Source organism: Neovison vison, chromosome 2, assembly GCF_020171115.1.
Source record: "Neovison vison isolate M4711 chromosome 2, ASM_NN_V1, whole genome shotgun sequence".
In the NCBI taxonomy this organism is placed as follows: Eukaryota; Metazoa; Chordata; class Mammalia; order Carnivora; family Mustelidae; genus Neogale; species Neogale vison.
This window is the reverse complement of record NC_058092.1, coordinates 198,299,017-198,317,163: the sequence shown is the minus strand read 5'-3', so window position 1 is coordinate 198,317,163 and position 18,147 is coordinate 198,299,017. Positions and strand designations below refer to the sequence as shown.

At 51.6% G+C, this 18,147-nt stretch overlaps 2 protein-coding genes across 2 annotated transcripts; both read right to left on the bottom strand.

The window, feature by feature from the left end:
• Positions 1-4,148: 4,148 nt before the first annotated feature.
• On the bottom strand, positions 4,149-6,819 carry FAM25A (family with sequence similarity 25 member A). Its single transcript, XM_044236592.1, has 3 exons — positions 6,659-6,819; positions 5,277-5,339; positions 4,149-4,338 (listed from the first exon to the last, which is right to left on the bottom strand). The coding sequence occupies exons 1-3, from the start codon at positions 6,729-6,731 to the stop codon at positions 4,205-4,207; spliced, it is 270 nt and encodes an 89-aa protein (XP_044092527.1). The 5' UTR covers positions 6,732-6,819; the 3' UTR covers positions 4,149-4,204.
• An 8,745-nt stretch (positions 6,820-15,564) lies between these two features.
• ADIRF (adipogenesis regulatory factor) lies at positions 15,565-17,823 on the bottom strand. The gene is made up of 3 exons (XM_044236591.1): positions 17,744-17,823; positions 15,955-16,017; positions 15,565-15,756 (listed from the first exon to the last, which is right to left on the bottom strand). Exons 1-3 carry the CDS (start codon positions 17,802-17,804, stop codon positions 15,650-15,652), a joined length of 231 nt encoding a protein of 76 aa, XP_044092526.1. The 5' UTR covers positions 17,805-17,823; the 3' UTR covers positions 15,565-15,649.
• Between the last annotated feature and the right edge of the window lie 324 nt (positions 17,824-18,147).

Here is an 18,147-nt window from a genome sequence, read left to right as displayed (position 1 = left end):
TCTTCAAGTTCACAGATTCTTTCATGAGCCTGTTCACATCTGATTGTTTTATTTCAGTTGTACTTTCAATTCTAGAATAACTATTTCATGCTTTTCTATAATTTCTGCCCATGTGTACTCTCTATTTTGTATTGATCATATACTTTAATTCTGTAGATATGGTTTCCTTTAGCTCTTTGAACATGTTTAGAATAATTGATTTAAATTCTTTGGGGAGGGGCGCGTGGGTGGCTCAGTGGGTTGAGCCGCTGCCTTCGGCTCAGGTCATGATCTCAGGGTCCTGGAATCGCGTCCCGCATCGGGCTCTCTGCTCAGCAGGGAGCCTGCTTCCTCCTCTCTCTCTGCCTGCCTCTCTGCCTACTTGTGACCTCTCTCTGTCGAATAAATAAAATCTTAAAAAAAAAAAAAAGAAATCATTAAATTCTTTGGGGAAAAAAATAAAACCTCTGATTAGTCCAATATTTGGGCTTACTTAGGCACAGTTTCCATTCCCCCCTCCCTTTAAATGAGTCATAATGTCTTTCCTTGCATAATATTCTTTTTCTGAAAGCTACACGTATTGAATAATGTGGCAACTCTAAAATCAGATTCCACACCCCTCCTCCCAGATACCTTGTTGCTTTTTGTTCCTAAGTGTTTGTATAGTGGCTTTTCTGAAATAATTCTACAGTCTGTTTTCTTTGTTGTGTTTTGCCATTGAAGTTTCTCTTCAGGTAGTTTAATCGTTAGCTGATGACTGGACAGAGATTTATCCAGAATCAGTAGGTCTTCCATCGTTGCCAGGGAACTCTGTGCAGGCTGGGCCTTACCTTCAAAACTCAGCTGGGCAGATTATATCTCTGCTTTGGTTTTCACTTCCTCCTCGCACAGAGCCTCAAGGTTGTTTAGAGGTGAGAGCTTCAAGCCTTTTCCAGTCTTTAATGAGTGCATGCACAGCCCTACACATGTGCATGGACTTCTAGATTCCCAGAAATGTACTGGAATTTTTGAAGTCCCTATGAACATTTCATTCCCCAGTTTTTCCTTTAAAGCTCTTTGCTTTGTTTAGCCTATTGATTTCCCAAACTGTTATCCAGTGAGGCCACCATCTTAAAAAAATTGCCTCTAGGGAGGCCTGGGTGGCTTAGTGTGTTGGGTGTCTGCTTTGCGCTCAGGTGATGATCCTAGCATCCTGGGATCTAGTCTTGCCTTGGGCTCTCTGCTCAGCATGGAGCCTGCTACTCCCTCTGCCTACTGCTCCCCCTGCTTGTGCACTCATGCTCTTTCTCTCTCTCTCTCTCTCTCTGACAAATAAATGAAATCTTTTTTTTTTTAATTGCCTCTAATTGTTTTATGACAAACAACCCCAGGGGAAAAGCTATTTACATTGGGTGAGCTCCTAGTAGAGACAAATAAAGGCAGCCTTGCAATGAGGTCTTTCTTACTGGAACCACCAGTTAAGTGAAATAAGCACACTTTTCTGGAAATGAAGCTTCTTCAGCTCTTTCCAGTAACCGCTAGGCTGTTGGTTTTCATGGACCTGGAGAAGGTGGGGGGTGGGGGGGCACAGAATAGGGTAAGTTAAAAACATCACAGAGCTTGCCATGCTTAAGAAGACTTTGTTTATTTGTTTTTAATTTGTTTTACATAAGTGCTCCCTGGATTGCTGTAAGCCTTTGGTTAAGAATTCTGGAAAAAAAAATTTTGATTCTGATCATATTTTTGCCAGTTTTCTCGTTACTTTTATGGACGAGGAAGTTTTTGGAGGTCCCTGCTCTGCCTGTTGCTTGGACATCACCACCTATTGCTTTTTCTAACACATTTAGAGCTTGTCTGAGGCTGATGTCATACCACTCATTGCATAACAGACAGTAAAGAGAAAGTGGGAGAAGTTCTTACTCTAGAACAACACACTGCAAGGTGAACTTAAGGAACCATGGGCAGTGCTTCTCCAGCTCTCCGTGGCAAAGGACCAATTTTATTTTGTTTGCTAATCTAATACATCAGGATATGTGGTCCTCCTTCATGTGACTAGTTCATATACAACTTGCCATGCAAGTTCAACAACCCAGAGCTGGTCTCTACCCTATTCAACAAGCATCATCTGCTGGTCACGCAGCAGATGGAGGTCCTGGCAATATCAGATTTTTGTAAAAGTTTCTAAATGCTCTGTTCTCACTTACCTTGTCACCAAGTAGTAATAACAAGGTTTGCAAGCCAATAAACATTGAGTAGCACTTAACCAGCAAATGATCTTGAATAAGCTAATATGTGCCCTCAACAACATTTAAAAATCTGTCTGTGTTGGTTTGCTCTTAAATTCAAGCATCATGGAACTGTGTCATGGAGAAAATGAAGATATCTTAAGATGCCTGGGTGGCTCAGTCTGTTGAGTGTCTGCCTTCGGCTCAGGTCATAATCCCAGGGTCCAGGGATCGAGTCCCATACTGGATCGCTTGCTAAGTGAGGAGTCTGCTTCTCCCCCTGCCTGCTCTATCTGCTGCTCCCCTTGCTTGTGCTCTCTCTGTCTCTGACAAATAAGTAAAATATTAAAAAAAGAAAGAAAATGAAGATCTCTCATATTCCCATGGATACAGAGAGGAACAGTATTAATATGTCTGCTAGATACATGCTACCAGTTTTTTCCCCTTCCACAAGTTTGAGTTTGCTTTACTTAAATGAACTCCTCCTACAAACGTATTTTCCATAATTTGTAATTTATGTGGACATGTTCTCATACAGTGTATTACATGTTCCTCATGTTTCTGACATTCCAAGTATATACATGGAATATATATATAATTGTTGCATATATATATACATATATATATGCACCAACAGGAACTGGTTAACAACTTGCATATATATGTACGTATGTACATATATATGTACCAGTTACATATATATGTAACCAGTTCCTGTTGGTGGCCCTCTAGACAAGGTCCCATTTTTTTTCAAGTTGGGATATGGCTTACAATACATTAGAAGTAAGAGGTGTCAAATCTAAGTTAGGCATCAACCCTACTAAGCAGAGCAAAATTTGCCTGACTTCTGCCTGGCATGCTAGGGTGTTTCCACCTCCTGCTATTACAGACATGCCATGATGCACCTGTGTGTCCGCACTCTAGGTATCTGTGTGTACCTGTGTACACCAGAAGCATCAAGTCTTGGCAAGAGAAATTGCTGTCCAAAGGGGGCTCCAGTTTATTCTGCTGCCCACAATGCTCTCACTTTTTTTGAGCTAGGATTTAGACTGAGGGAATTCAAAAGTCTTCAGGAACCAAACCAAGAAGTAGAGTCCAGATCTAGCTGGACAGTGGCAAGTGTTCCAAGCCAGGACATTGGATATTCCTGGGCTGTTCAAGACTTGTGAAGCCACTTTAGAAAAGCCAGACATGTGGTGACCAACTGACATGCTCCATAAACATCTTTTCTTCTCATTTCTGCGAAGAACAAGTAATTTCCGGCAAGATAAATAAGCGATGTCTCTTCTTTACAAATCATTTCCCTTTTTAAAATCCAAAATGTTAAGCTAAATGCTGCTTCCACATAGGTTTAACTTTATGGTGCTGACCCCTCATGGCAGGAAGGGGAGGAGGCCAGGCATTCTTGGCCACTGCTATCAATTGGGCATGAAAAAGTCTCTGGGGAAATATCCAACAGTGGCTTCCATGGCCAGTAAGCAGTGGACTCAGTTACTACTTGACCTGATTCTATGACTGTCTGTCCAGCTCAAATGCTTCTCTAAAGTTTCTTTCAGAATGTGAAGCATCTCAAACAGTCTGAGCTGCCCAGCTACACTCTCCATCAGGTTGGTCCGAGATCTTCCTTGAGACCTATAAGAACACTTCAAGGAAAACCCAAAGAACATGTGAGTTGAATTATGTTCCTCCCTTGGGATGTCCTGGAAGCATAGAGGTGTCTGAAAGCTATATATAGTATCTAGGAAAATAACCATTTTTGAAATGCTGCACAGACACTAACAATTCTTCCAGAGCTCCTTGCTGATGTGAGAAATTGTAATGTGAGGGCAGCACAACTGATTAACCATGGGGTCCTACTGACCCCCAGAAGCTGCCAACATGTGGGTCCCCTGCCCCTGCAGAGTGGCCACTGGGGACACGGGCAGGGTTTCCATCCAAACAGGAAAAAATCCAGGGCTCGGTGTACACATTTCACAGCTTTTTATTGAGATTCAGGAAGAGTCCCCTGGAGGTGGATGTGCTCACTGTCCCAGTTTGCCCAGGCCTTCCGCTGCATGGGTAACAGCATTTGTGACTGTGTTGGTCACTGTCTCAGTGACTTCCTTCACCACCTTGTCCCCTGTATCTTGGGCCTTCTTTAAGGCATCGGCAATGGCTGTCGGGAAGAAAGAGGAACAATGTCCAGTGAGCTAAGGAAACATTTCCAGCTGGTAGGGCTGGAGTGGCCTGTGGGATGTGGTTCTTACTGGATTGTGCCCTGGAGGAGCCCCAACGGGACAGAGGGCAGCGGGGCTCCCGGAGGAATGCATTCAAGTGTGGTTTTATTTCCCCCCACAACTTGGGTTTCTGCAGTCCAGAGCAAGACAGCATTTGCTCCCCTCAAGGGTGCACTGCCTACTCAGACCTCATTTGTCTGTCAGCTGCCTGCTTCTGTCTTCTGGTCGTTTTTATATCAGTTCATCGTTTCTATTTACAAATGCTTTTCTTCAGTGTGTGGTTTTTCTTTTGGCTCATCCCATTTTTTTTTTTAATTATGGAAAATTTAGAAACCTTGTATTGTCAGATTTACCTAATATTTCTTTTATGGCTGTTAGGTTTTCTGTCAAGTTAAAGCAATCCTCTCCTTTCCCAGATTATCCAATTTATCCTTTCCCAGATAATCCAGATTACCTTCTCTTCTAACAATTTAACAATTTCATGTATTTAATACAGAGCCCTTGATCCCTCTAGAATCTCTTTTGTTGTAAGGAAGGAGGTATTTTTACATCACTATACTGTAATGCGCACACACACACACACACAATTCTGTAAATTTATATTTATACAAATAGAGAATTTTATGTCTGAAATGTTTTTTGTCCGAGCCTGCTGCCACATAGTCGTTTGTGACACCGTCTTAACATGCCCCAGAAAGAACTGTCTGGATATATCTTGCTTTAGCAAAGTACAGTCTGTGGTCTCAGAGGAGTGTTGATAATTGCATACTGCCTGAAAGGATGCATCATCAAGGTCAGGGTTTGACCTGGTTAGGTAAAGAACGACTACTCCCAGCACCTAGCTTCTCTCCTTCCCTGGTTCCAGCCCCAGCCATACCTTTCTCTCCAGCTTCTTTGGCATGTTCCACCACCTCTTTGACCACCCCCTCCACGGCATGAACTGCGAAGAGGAGAAGCCCACAGTGAAAACACAGTACAAGCCAGCTTCTTCTCAACACGGTACCCAGACCGCTCTGGATATTCTGGACATCACCGCAGGCAGAACGAGGCAGCCCATAGGAAGGAGCCCCAGCTGGCTTGCTTCAGAGACACCCATGGGTCCTGGCTGCTGGGACACAAGCTGAGGTGAGCCAGACAAAGGCATGGGGCTCTCCATGGCCCCTGGCCGGCCTGGCAAGGCCTGGAATGCAGAAGAGCAGGACCTCTTGCCAGCTGGGGGCCTGGGGCCAAGGTGGAGCCTGTCTCCCAGATGAGGGCACCTTCGGGCGCGCTGCTGGCCTGCCTCAGCCCGATGGAAGCTGCGGCGGGAGGCCAAATCCCAAAGCTATCTACAGCAAAACCAAGGCCCCAGAGCAATTCCTCCAGCAGGAGAGAACTCTCTGACCGCCTAGGAGTTGTTTGACGTTTGGGTGGCAGTGGCTAGAACAGCAAGATTTGGGAGTCAGAAGAACTGATTCTGATTCTACCTCCACTGTGTGCTGCTTGGTTCCCTCACCTGCGGACTGGGGGTGGGACTAAGCTCAGAGCCAGTGGCAGGTGTGACCGGGCAGGGAAGGCCAGCTGCAGCTTAACCGATGAAAGACAGACATGTCTGCCGCAGCCAGCCAGGAGGAACCACAGCGGCCAACTCGGACATGGGGCTGTGTTTCACAAAATGCCCGCTGGGACCCAGACTCATCTCCAGCATACAGTTGTGGGGGTCTGCGTACAAGAAAGGGTTTCTGGGGACTTGGAAGAAATTCAAAATGTCCTTTGGATAAACCCTAGGGGCTGACATTGAACAGAATCAGACTTGGTGGTTTCTTAGTGAAGAAATGCTTGAAGCTTTAAATTGATGGTAAAAATAAAAATCCATTTTTCCTTTTTCTACAGAGGATATTCAAAATAGGCTGTTTTTGATACGGAAGGGCTCCCAGGTTTCCAGACGGACAGATTCTAGCTACCCAAAGCTCACCCAAGCACCAGGGCTCTCCCCATGTCCCCTGAGCTGGAGTCCCTTCTGCCCTCAGTCAGAGACTCCAGAAACGGGTCTGAGCCGGAGAGGCCTGTTTGGGGTACTGGACCCCTCATGGCTCCACCCAAGCTGCCCTCCTTAGCTTCCATACCCATCACTTCCATTATGTCCTTGTGGGGTTGACTGGCCAGGGTTGTCGAGGGGCCAAGGCCTACCTCCAATCTGCTGGGATCCACTTTCAACAGGCTCCAACCCTCCCAGCCTTAGGAGAAGGGCCCCAGTCAAAGGAGCCTCGGGCTTCTTACCAGCTTCCTCAGTGGCTTTCTCAGTGCGGTGGGCCAGGCCCTCAGCAGCAAGTTTCCCCAGACCTCCCAGCATCGTGAGATGATAGGTGGCAAGCAAGCAGGATGCTAGGGCCTGGCCCTGCGTTCTTTTATAGATGCCCCTGATGCCTGCCTGGGCTCTGGAGCCCGGGGCCCCCGCCTAAGCCAAGTAGGAGATCAGCTGGTTAGTCAGCGTAGGCGGCGGCAGGAGGAGGAAGCTGGGTGGGGCCACCCCAGTGCTGTGAGGGCAACCTTGCCCCTCTGGCAGTATGAGACCCCTACACCCTGTATTCTGGGACCCTGTGAGGGTCAGGGACTGGACAGAGAAGTCAGCTCTGGGTCATGTCCCTCCCCCAAAGCAGGAGGCCTGACTTGTTTGCGGGATGAGAGGCAATTGGGGACCCCTGCCAACCCCCTGAGTTTTGAGCTTCCCACATCCCTGGCACTGGTGCACTCCCAGACAAGACCTAGGATTTCCAGCCTGCCGTTCAGGATCCCCAGGGTGGCCTAGTTAGGGGCTTGAGAGCCTGGGGACCTGGGGACCTAGATGGCTGCTCAGGCCAGGAACAAAAGTAAAGTGGTGACCACTGGACCCCAAGACCTCAGCTCCGCAGTCTCTGCAGCTTTCACTAGAAATTTGAGGGGTGAGGGGTGGGGGCCTCATCATGGTACCTTGCCCTAGGCTGAGGAGGATGTAGCATTAACCAGAAACACGGTCACCCCTGGCTTGCCGTCAGCTGCTTCTCGCTCACAGGAGACCTGAGCACCTGAACGGCCCAGCATGGGAGCAACTAGCCCAGGAGGGAGCCTGGCCATCCCTGCACCTTGGGGCCTGGCTTCTTGCAGAGGCCCAGTGTCCCCCAGGAGGTCCTAGAAGAGTAGATGGAGGACCCCACCACCACTAGGGGAGGTGTGTCTGGTGGCCCTAGCCAGAATTCCAGAAAGCCACTCCACCAGCTCCTGATACATCACATGCTCAAGGGACGAGGCTGCCTCCCTAGTTATTCCAGATGGAGAGAGATGCCTCAAGCCACCTGCCATGTGCCACACCCTTTAGTCATTGGCCCAAGTGAGCCTCAGTTTCCTCATGTGTAAAATGGGGACAGCCATGCCTTCCTGGCCATGTCACTGATAGTTGGTGGGGTCATGTGTGCAAGCTTTTGGTAAACTTCTATTCCCTCCCCCTTGTCACTGATGTGCTTGGCAGTGAGCCCTGACTGACCAGTGGGTGGGCCAGAGTAGAGGGAGCAGAGGGCTGGGGAGTGTGACCCCAATGGCCAGGGGTCACGGAAGAAAAGTCCTCCCAAGTCCCTGTTCATGCCATCCGGGCCTAGAGCAGGATGCCTGCAAGAGCCCACTTGCCTGCTCTCTCAGCCCTCAGAGCTTTTCAGGAGGGTGTGGTGAGCCCTAATTAGTGTTTATCCGATCTGGGGCCCTCACAGCCTGGGTGTTATGGGGCTGAGGCCCTCCCACATTCCTGTGATTGGTGTTAGGAGGCCCCAAGCTGTGACCAGCACCCCCGGGGAGGGAGGGGGTATTGTGGCAGCAGAAACTCTGGGTCACAGGGTCACAGCAACCACCTGTCATTCTCCGCTGGCAGGAGTGTTTGGGTCTTAAACAACTTGGAGAGGCCCTCTTTGAGGGAAAAAACACGATACTACTACTATTGCAGGTGTTATAGATGGCCCTGTGTGACCTTGTAGACTCACAAGAGGCTGTGAAGTGAGGGGCTCTGGAGCTTAAGTAGGTCCCTGAGACTCCATTCTCCCCTTACCACAGCCAAATACCAGAATGTTCTGCTCAGGCAGCACTGATGAGTTGGCAGTGGGGGTTGGAGGGCAGTTTCCAGGACACATCTGGTGGGAATCGGGCTGAGAGACCCAAAGGAACCTCCTTGGACCCATCAAACCCCCTTCCTCTGAAGTTGTGTGGGTCCCCCAGGCCCACAGGGGTCCTCGCTGTGCCTGATCCCCTGACAGGATGGTGGTGTCACTCAGCATTTCTGGAATGGCTTCCAGACTCTACAGACCCCTTCCTACCTGTGCCCATGCTAGGGTACTCCTCTCCATCGCCTCAGGAGCTCACTTGCCCCTCAATAGGCCCTTGTTAGGGCTCAGCCCCTCAGCAGGACTTTGGTCCCAGTGCCAGTCCAGAGCTCAGCCCAGCACAGCTTCTGGATACACTTTTCTTCCACTGTCAGGCTACTGTTGCCCTTGCCACATCACCCTCCCTGCCCATGAGACCCTGTACTGCCCAGGTACGAGCACCCTGACTCCAGTGACAACACATTATGGCCCCGGATCTGCTGGCAAGGTTAGGTCCAGACAAAGATCCCTAATACCCAGCAGGGAGAAAGCAAGGGGCCTGGAGAGGCCAAGCTGCCCAGGACCAGCCTGGGGGCCCGGACCTTGGTGCTCTGGCCCAGGTCCAACCCCCCTTGGTCTTCCAGCTCCAGCTGTGACAAGCTCCCTGTTCTCCCAGTCCACCCTGTGCAAGACCCTCTGACCAGGGCTGGATGCTGGTGGGAGGGGCTGAGCTCAAGCAGCTCCTGCAGGGAGCGACCTCACTGCCTCCATGAGGTGGAAGACGACTCAGGAGAGAATCATCCCAAGTCTTGGAAGAGGCCTGACTCACACTGGGCCCCCGTGGAGCAGCCCTTAAACACAGGCACCTGTCAGCCTGTCCTGAATCAGAAGATGAAGCCCAGCCATCGGGGCTGGACACTCAGGCCTTCCACGGAGCCTACTAATCCTCCAAGTGGAATGTGCTCAGCAACCCAGTTTGGCAAAGAACCCACTGGCTGCGTCACCAAGTCACGGAGAGCTAATTTTTCAAATAACAATTTGCCAACTTAACAATGACCAGTTCTGAAAAATAGTAACAAAGAATGTTGATTTTAAGTACTCCAATACTTGGGGCTATCTTGTGTCCAAAGCAGGACGACTCATGTGAGCTGAACTGCAGATGTCATGAATGTCAAGTGTCACGGCTGCCTGTCCTCCTCCTGCCTTCTCCTCCTTCTCCTTCCTGGATTTGAGCTCACAGGATAGACTCAGCCTACAGACCCTGAGCACACCAACCCCTTCCGGTTACAGGGAACCAAATCCAGACTCCTAGCGACGGTCTGTGGGCCAGCAGAGAAGGACTTCCTTGGCATGTCAACATTACACATCCATGGCTGACAGTCCAGGTTCCGGTGGAAAGCGGAGGGCACATCAAAGGGGTATCTGATGCCCACAAAGCTGTGGGCAGATTTAAGAGAACAGCAAAGGATGGCAAGGTGCCCAGGGACCTGTAATAGTGAGAGCGGTTACCTCCCTGGGCCTGGGAGGGGCAAAGGAGAGCCCGTACAGACGCCAAGGAGAGCTGTGACTTTAGGAGAAGATCAGACAAAGAGCAGCAGCAGCAGAGGAACACAGGCTCTGCCAAACCATGCCAAGCAAGGAGGGCGCAGGAGAGATAAATAGTTCTCCTCGCCCTCCCTGCTCTCCTGATACATCCCCCACTGGCTGAACCTAACTGGGGCTTAGGCCGCGGGAGCCCTGGTGATGCAGCTCACGAGGGCAGATTCCCAGGGCGAGGGCAGGGAGGAGCAGGTGAAGAATGGATACAGATTTTCTGTAAACACAGCACCGGCTCAGCCTGCCAGACTGCTGGGTCTGCAGGAAACAAGGCAGCCGCTTAATTCCGGATAGTCCCATTTCTCCTCCTTGAAACCATATGGAGGAGGAGGAGGACAAAGGCAGGCCTTCACCAACACCCACAGGTCAAACTTAATTTCAGAGAAATCAGGAGATTGGAATTGGGAACCCATGGAAATCCAGAAGCAGGTGAACCCAGGGGGAAGACAGGCCAGTACCGAAGAGCAGGGGATGGAGAAGGGCCTGGATAGCAGGCGTCTCAGACTTTGCCAGCAACACTCACTTCTGGTCTGAGATGGCCCTCTGAGTGAGAACTCTTTGGGACAGAACTTGAACCTGAGGAGCTGAAGAAAGAAGTGGAATAAACCCAAGGAACTCCAGAGGGGCTTCTCTAGAAGAGGACCACCTTCCAAGAGACAAGAGAGCCCTTGGAAAGGCAAGAGCTGAACCCCTGGAGGCCACAACTGGGAAAAGAAGGCTGCCTATAGAACCTTCTTGAAGTTAGTTCAGTTCACGGCTACAAAGGTGAGCCCAACACTTATATGAAGGAAGGCCAGGCTCCTGAACAGAAGAACCTGGGTGAGTTCCCGGCCCGACCCTCTCCATGAGAATGTCCCACTGATGCCTGGGAAGTTCTACTTCAGATCTGAACTTTGGATTCCCGACAGCCTCCAATGTCATAAATACAAGGGCTTTACAATGAATAGGGAGGTTTCTCTATCTTCCTCCCCAGCCTTCCCTTGTGGAAGTTTGCGTCTCACACAACCACAATACAATGATTGGAAGGGAGGAACTGACATTAGCATATTTAGCTAAATTAAAATTTAAGTTAATTAACAAAATAATATTGTCTAATGAAATAAGAATAATAAAGTTTTAATTTTAACTTTCTAACTTATTTATTTATTTATTTATTTAAGATTTTATTTATTTATTTGACAGAGAGAGATCACAGGTAGGCAGAGAAGCAGGCAGAGAGAGAGGAAGGGAAACAGGCTCCCTGCTGAGCAGAGAGCCCAATGTGGGACTCGATCCCATGACCCTGAGATCATGACCTGAGCCGAAGGCAGCGGCTTAACACACTGAGCCACCCAGGCGCCCCAACTTTCTAACTTTTTTAAAAAAAGATTTTATGTATTTATTTGAAAGAGAGAGTGAGAGAGAGCATGAGAGCTGAGAAGGTCAGAGGGAGAAACACTCCCCATGGAGCTGGAAGCCCGATGCGGGACTCGATCCCAGGACTCTGGGATCATGACCTGACCTGAAGGCAGTCACTTAACCAACCGAACCACCCAGGCGCCCCTTTTTAAAAAATAGAAAACGCTGTACACAACTGTACACAAATATAGAACACAATGAATCTTCATGGGCCCATTGCAATAACCCGAGGGGCATAGCTATAGCAATTGTGAGCTCAGATCCGAGATGTCTTCCCACTTTATCTGTAAATATTTCATTCTTGAGGAACCTTCTAGAGGACTAACTCCAACCAACCCATGGATAGCAAAAAATATTTTAGCAAAAAGAATGGCAGAGAGATTTTAATATCTTCAGTTGCAGATCTAAGGCAAAACAAAGGTGTGGCTCAGAGTAGAGGAATGGAATGTAAAGATTTCAAAAAGTAGAAATGAGAGAAATAACAACCAAAAAGAGAGAGAGAATGGGGTTGAAAAGTGAAAAATAGGGGCACCTGGGTGGCTCAGTCAGTTAAGCCTTTGACTCTTGATTTCTATTCAGGTGCTGATCTCAGGGTCGTGGGATCAAGCCTCATGTCGTTGGGCTCTATGCTCAGCAGTGAGTTTGCCTCCCTTTCTCTCTCTCTCCCTCTGCTTCTCCTGCTCAGGTGCATGCAAGATCTCTTTCTCTCTAAAATAAATAAATAAATCTTTAAAAAAAAATAAAATAAAAAAGTCAAAATAGAAAACCCTGCTCCTTGTCTCTTATGTAGCTTATAACTTGACAGGAATCAGAGCTGAGAAGTTCAGGGGAACCAATATGTAATGTTAGTGACCTTGTGTTTGTCTAGTTGAGGATCTGGAATCTGGAGAATCAAGAATTATCTGGGGGAATTGCTGATGGGAGAACTGATATTTGGAGCCTTGACCAATACCCAACAGATGGCCACAGCCTTCTCCTCTTCAGCCAGTCTGCGTTCAGCTAGCTTCACGAACCTCATGGAGATAGGCCTGGGCTCCTATAGGCTCCTGTGGCCTCCCCTGGTACTGTGCTCACTGTGTCCCAGACATTGAGCAAAACCAAGTCAAACTTGGCCTTGCCTCCATTTCCACCCCCAGGGCTCACAGTGTTGGGGAGAACAGAGGCACACAGAAACAAGCATCTGCCTGGTGCCATGGGAAGGCTAGCTGCATGGGGCAGGAAGAGTGTGGAAGGGGCAGCATACAATAATGGCACCCATGGTGAATGTGACAATATGCAAACTCACTGTTATCTAGTAGAAGAACCAAAGGACGGTCACGACTGTGTTCATTTAGCAAATGTTCCCAAGCACTACTCTAGGCACTGGGTGTGCACTCATCAGTAGAAGGGACTTGGTTGCAGCCCCATGGACAACCATCACAAAGAAACACACAGGAAAGGACTTGTTAGAATAACTGTGGAGAGAGTACAGGAGGGCTGTAAGAGTGTATCAGTGATGGCTGGACCCATTCTGAGTGTGTGTGTGTGTGTGTGTGTGTGTATTGGAGGGTGGACAGGGCAGCTGGAACCTGAAGGATGAAGGGTAGGCGCTCTAGGTGAGACTAGTTTGTGGGGGAGGATGGAGAACATTCCAGGTAGAATAAAACAGCACATGCCAAGACCCTGGGGTGAGCAGGAGCATGATGTCAAGGAAAATGTGAAAAGGTCAATGTGGCTGAGGCAAAGAGAGACAGGGTGTTGAGTGAGGAGGCTGGAGAGGTAGGTGACGCCAGCAGGATGCTGGCATCCAGGTAACATGGGGACTGAAACTTTTGTTTGCAAAAGAAAAACCTCATTCACTGTGGCTCAAATACCATGGGAAGCGGTACCTGGGTGGCTTAGTGGGTTAAGCACCTGCCTTCGGCTCGGGTCATGGTCTCAGGGTCCTGGGATCGAGCCCCCACATCGGGCTCTCTGCTGAGCGGAGAGTCGGCTTCCCCCTCTCTCTCTGCCTGCTTCTCTGTGTACTTGTGATCTCTCCCTCTCTCTCTGTCAGATAAATAAATAAAATCTTAAAAAAAAAAAAAATACCATGGGAAGCCGAATCCTCCCTCTTGCTAGCATGTGGCAGCTCAAAAATTGTTAATTTAGGAACTGAATAAAGTAACTTGGGACCCAGTTTCTTTCTCTATTTCTGCTCGGCCCTTATCAGCAAGCTGGCTTTTCCTGAAGCTTCTTCCTCCTTTGATTACAAGTGGCCACCACAGTTCCAAGCATCATTTCCAGCCACAAAAAATGTCCAGGGGAAGATGGACTCTTTCTTCTTTTGTCTCTCTCTCTCTTTCTTTTTTCTTGAGGATGGAAAAATCTTTCCTAAAAGCTCCTTGGCCCTCAGATGTGAGCTCCCCTCTTCTTAGCCAGAGCTGTGTCCCACACCCATCCCTAAGGCAATTTCTTGAGGAGCACTGGATAAAGAGGGATTGCTGGGGCCCTGGGGATTTCTGAGTCATCACCGGAAGGGAGCACACCGGAAAAGATGTGAGGGCTCTGCCAATCCAGCCCCTCTGGCCTCCCCCCAGTTGTGGCCCAAGATGGTCTCTCCTGACCTTGGCACCCACCTGGGGGCCGGGGCTCCTGGAGATGCTGGAAGCACCCCCACACTATCCAGCCGTCTTTTTGAGGACCTTCCCTTTGGGCCAGAGGGAGCAGCCTTGGCCCATTTTGCAAATTAGGCGAGGCATTCTTTTGGGTACAGTCAGCAAACCAGAAAACAAGAGTGAACAGGGCTTGGCCCTGGGGTAGGGCTGGGAGATGCTGACGGTGAGAGGGAGAAGACCTGTCCCACCCTTGGGAGGGATCCCACATGGGAGAAGAGAAAGGTCACTTGAGCAGAGCTGCACCCAGAGAGAGATCTGGGCCGGGGCGGGGCACCCCACGACGCGCTGCTCCGTGCGCCGAGGCTGGTCTTGAGTCAACGCAGGAAGGGAAGACTCATCTTCTCCCTCTTAACTCCCCCGAACTGGAAAGCGTAATCAATATTTTTGAATGGAAAAGGCTTGGCGACCTATGCGCTCGTCTTCCGGGAGGAGGGAATAACGTGTGCAAAGACGCGAAGGTGGGGAAGGGGCAGACCGCGTCACCAGCCGAGGTGTGGCAGTGGGTCCGGATGAAGGGGGCCGCCAGCGCCCGGCGCCAGGGCCGCGCCTTATCCTGTGGCAACTGTGAGTCACCCAGGGCTGGTGTCGCGTGCGTGGACACGTGCTGGAGGTGGGGGGGGGGACTAACTTTGCGGGAAGTCTAATCCTCCTCGGGCCCTGCGGGACGAAAAGGCCAGTCTCCGTCCCCGAACGGAAAGTCCTGAAGTGTCCCAGCGGGACCGGGTGCTCGCGAGTCCAGGTCCCCGACTTCACCGCCACGTGCACCGCCCTGTGTGTCCCTGCTCCTCCTCCGGGGGCGTTTCGTGGGCGGGGCTGCCCCGGCGGCCGCGCGGAACGCTCTCCAGTCCCGCCTGCCGGGCGTGGCTGGTCGGAACGCGTCCCAGCCTTCCCGGTCTTGCCCGGTGACTCATCGCCGGGTGGGGCCGGCGCACAAACACCCCGCGGTGAGGGGGGAACGGAAATCCCACTCCTGAGACTCCTTGTTGTCCGCGAGAGCTGCAGCCACCCACGGTCCTCGAAGGCGCCCAGCCCTGGGATGCCTTGGTTCTCCCAGCCTCCAGGAGCAGGTCTCAGGGAGAAGTTCCCGAAGCCCCAGCCCTTGGAGTCCCTCGCCCCCCACCCTGAGCTGAGCCCCTCGAGCATCTAGGGACCCAACATCCCCCCCCAGGAGGGGCGGGGTTCCTGAAGCTGGGGGAACGGTTTGAGAATGGGGCATGGGGTGGCTCCTGAAGAGAGCCAGAGGCACAGATATGTCGTTGAACTTCGGATAAGGGAGCGTCTGCATTTAATGTTGAGACCCTGGGAAAAGAATTCTCGGACAGTCTGCATGGGTTTCCCAATTTGGAATGCCAGAACTCTGGATGTCCAGGCTGGGTTTCTGGATACGGGGGCTCAGCTCTAGGCGACAGAGGACTGGGCCCAGCTTGTGGGGAGGCATGAAAGGGACACAAGGTAGGAACAAGTGCTTTAATAAGGCAGCAGGCCAAGGGCCTGCCAGAGCTGAGAGCCTGGAAGGAGGCATATATGTCTCCCTGCTGTTATTTCATGAAGCCTAATTTTTTCCCAAAACCTGAGAAAGTCTCGGAGGCCTGGTTAGCAGTCTTGTCGATAGTTTCCTGGGTGGTCTTGGCCACCTGGTCCATGGCTGGGGAAGGAAAGGAGAAAGCAGATGAGGGCGAGGCCCTGGGAACCAGAGCCCTGTAGGGTTAGCCTGGATCTGCATCCCCAGGAAGCAGTGTGGGCAGAGGGGCTCCGAAGGAGAGGTTATCTCTGGGTGAGGGCTGAATGGGGAGGGGGGAGTGTGCGGGGGCTGCCCACCCTCCTGCCCACCAGCACACCAGACCTTTTTGCCCTGCTTCTGTGGCCTGATCCACCACTTGCTGGGCCGATGCTCCTGCCGCAGTCACTGAAACAGAGAGATGTGGCCTTTAGCCCATATTGAGACACTGCTGACCACAGGGACCCCACCGTTGCTACTCCCCCACCCCAGCCCCGATCTGTTCTTTGGAGTAGTCTGTCTGTCCTACAGGCCCAAGGGATGAAAGCCATCGAAGTGAAGTCTTTTGACTAAGACCATCCAGCCAGCTAGGCAAGGAGCCCTTTCCATGCCTCTAGGGTGTTCTTAGTTATTTATAACTCTGGGCTCCTCCCCTCTGGTCTGCTTCTCTTCCCAACTCCAGGACTGCAGAGAAAATATCCCAACAGAGGCTGGAGCTGGCATCTGGTCTGCTGCTGCTCCTGGGCATGGCCCAAGAAGAACCATGTCCCCCTTTCACAATGTCTCCTCCAGAAGCCTGGCCCAGATGCCTGATTTCCCACCTGGAATGCACGGGAGTCTACTTTGGCAAGAGGCCCTCTCACCGCAGCTTCCCTCCTGTGCCTCACCCTCTCCTGTGCCTCACCTCGTCACAAGCAGTGATGCTAGTAGTGCCTCCATGGGCAGGCAACTTAAGGCATTAGGAAATGGAAGTCCAGAGAGGAGGTGACACTTCCAAGGTCAGGCCATGTCCTCTGGGCCAGAGTTTGTGCCCATGGTGAACACGGCTTCCAGGACCTCAAGTGTGTTCCACCTGCTGGGTGAGCAGACAAGTGGCTCCTGCCTCTAGAGATCTGACATCCTTGCTGCTGAACAGGAAAGAACCTGCTTTACTCAGACCCTGGGCCAGGGAGGTGTAAGGGGGTCAGGCAGGCCCTGGGTCTGTGGCTCACAAAGCACGCCCCTTCCTGTCCCCCTTGGGGCCTTATATGACAGAACCAGTCAGGGCCACAGAGAATGAGCCTTTGCACCCAACTTACAGATGGGGAAAGTGAGGCCCAGAAGGAAAGGTCCTATAGATAGGCTTCCTGGTAGCATTTTAATTTCAGGGTAACAACCGTGGGAGTTCCCTGGGGCACTGGTGAAGGAGGGAGTTAGTGTGAGTTTTGTCTGTTGAGTGGGATATGTGCAGGACAGACTGGGAGCCAGAGTCCCGAGGGAGGCTGCCGTGGGACTGGAAGAGCTGCAGCTGGTGGGCCCAGGGGTCTCCTCACATTCTCTAGCCCCAGTCTACCCTACCCCACCCCAGCTGCATAACCTCAGGTCCGAGGAGGAAAGAACTGGAGGCAGAGAAACAAGGCTGGGACCTGCCCTGTGGGGTGAGAGTGGGGAGTTCCTCTGGGTGAGGACTTGGAAACGATTATTTTTCCTTTGTGTGGGCGGGGGAAGTAAGGGGACGCAAAACAATGGGGGCGGGGGGAAGCCGCCTCCACCATCCCATCCGGTCCAGTGCTCCTCTGAGACCCCAGCAGGCAGAGGTGGATTTCGGGGTGCGCAGCGGGCTCTCTCCATGGACCTCTACCCTCCCCTAAGGACTGAGGTGGGGCCGCTCGGGATCGGGGTGGGGCCAGCCCCCGCCACTCAGCCACCTCATATTGGCTCCTGGCAATGCCCAAATCGGACCACGAACCCTCGGGCACCGCTGTTCCCCCATCTGCTTCATGGCTTCATCCCCTGGGCTGAGCGGGGTGGGCGTCGGCCCCGTCCCTGCATCTCAGAGGAGGGCTCTCCCCAGCCGGAACCGCCCACCGACTTGATGCGCGACCCATGGCTTCTGCCTCCGCTGCAGGTGCCCCGGGTCGCGCGCTGTCCTCACCCGCTTCCTGGGCCGCCCCCTGCACTTGCTGCTTCAGGTCCTGCAAGCCCTTGCTGGCCATGGCTGCGGGGGGTCTGCGAGGTCGTCTAAGGTAGCGGCAGCGAAGTTAAATCTTGTTCACCTTGCGGCGACCGGATAGCGGGCTCTGGTTTTTAAGGAGCCCCAGGGCCGGCCCGCCCCCGGCGGGGCGGGGAAGGTGGGGCGCGGGGCGTTTCCCGGCAGACGAGCGACCGACCCAGCCCTGCTCCAGGCTCCACCAACCGGAGAGTACATCCCGTCCTCCGGCCGCTGGCGATGAGAAGGCGGCCGTCCCCACCAGGGTCTGAACAGGGAAGAGGGGCTGCAGAGGGATTGGGTCGGGGTCCAGAGATGGGCGGGAATAGAAAGGGGGCGCCAGACCCCCC

Excerpts from the sequence above, each read along its gene's own strand:
- FAM25A (XM_044236592.1), bottom strand. The coding sequence starts at position 6,731 with ATGCTGGGAGGTCTGGGGAAACTTGCTGCTGAGGGCCTGGCCCACCGC. Across the intron at positions 5,340-6,658 it reads GAAAGCCACTGAGGAAGCTG|TTCATGCCGTGGAGGGGGTG; the intron begins GTAAGAAGCCCG and ends TCCTCTTCGCAG. Across the intron at positions 4,339-5,276 it reads CAAAGAAGCTGGAGAGAAAG|CCATTGCCGATGCCTTAAAG; the intron begins GTATGGCTGGGG and ends TCTTCCCGACAG.
- ADIRF (XM_044236591.1), bottom strand. The coding sequence starts at position 17,804 with ATGGCCAGCAAGGGCTTGCAGGACCTGAAGCAGCAAGTGCAGGGGGCG. Across the intron at positions 16,018-17,743 it reads GGGGGCGGCCCAGGAAGCGG|TGACTGCGGCAGGAGCATCG; the intron begins GTGAGGACAGCG and ends TCTCTGTTTCAG. Across the intron at positions 15,757-15,954 it reads CACAGAAGCAGGGCAAAAAG|CCATGGACCAGGTGGCCAAG; the intron begins GTCTGGTGTGCT and ends TTCCTTCCCCAG.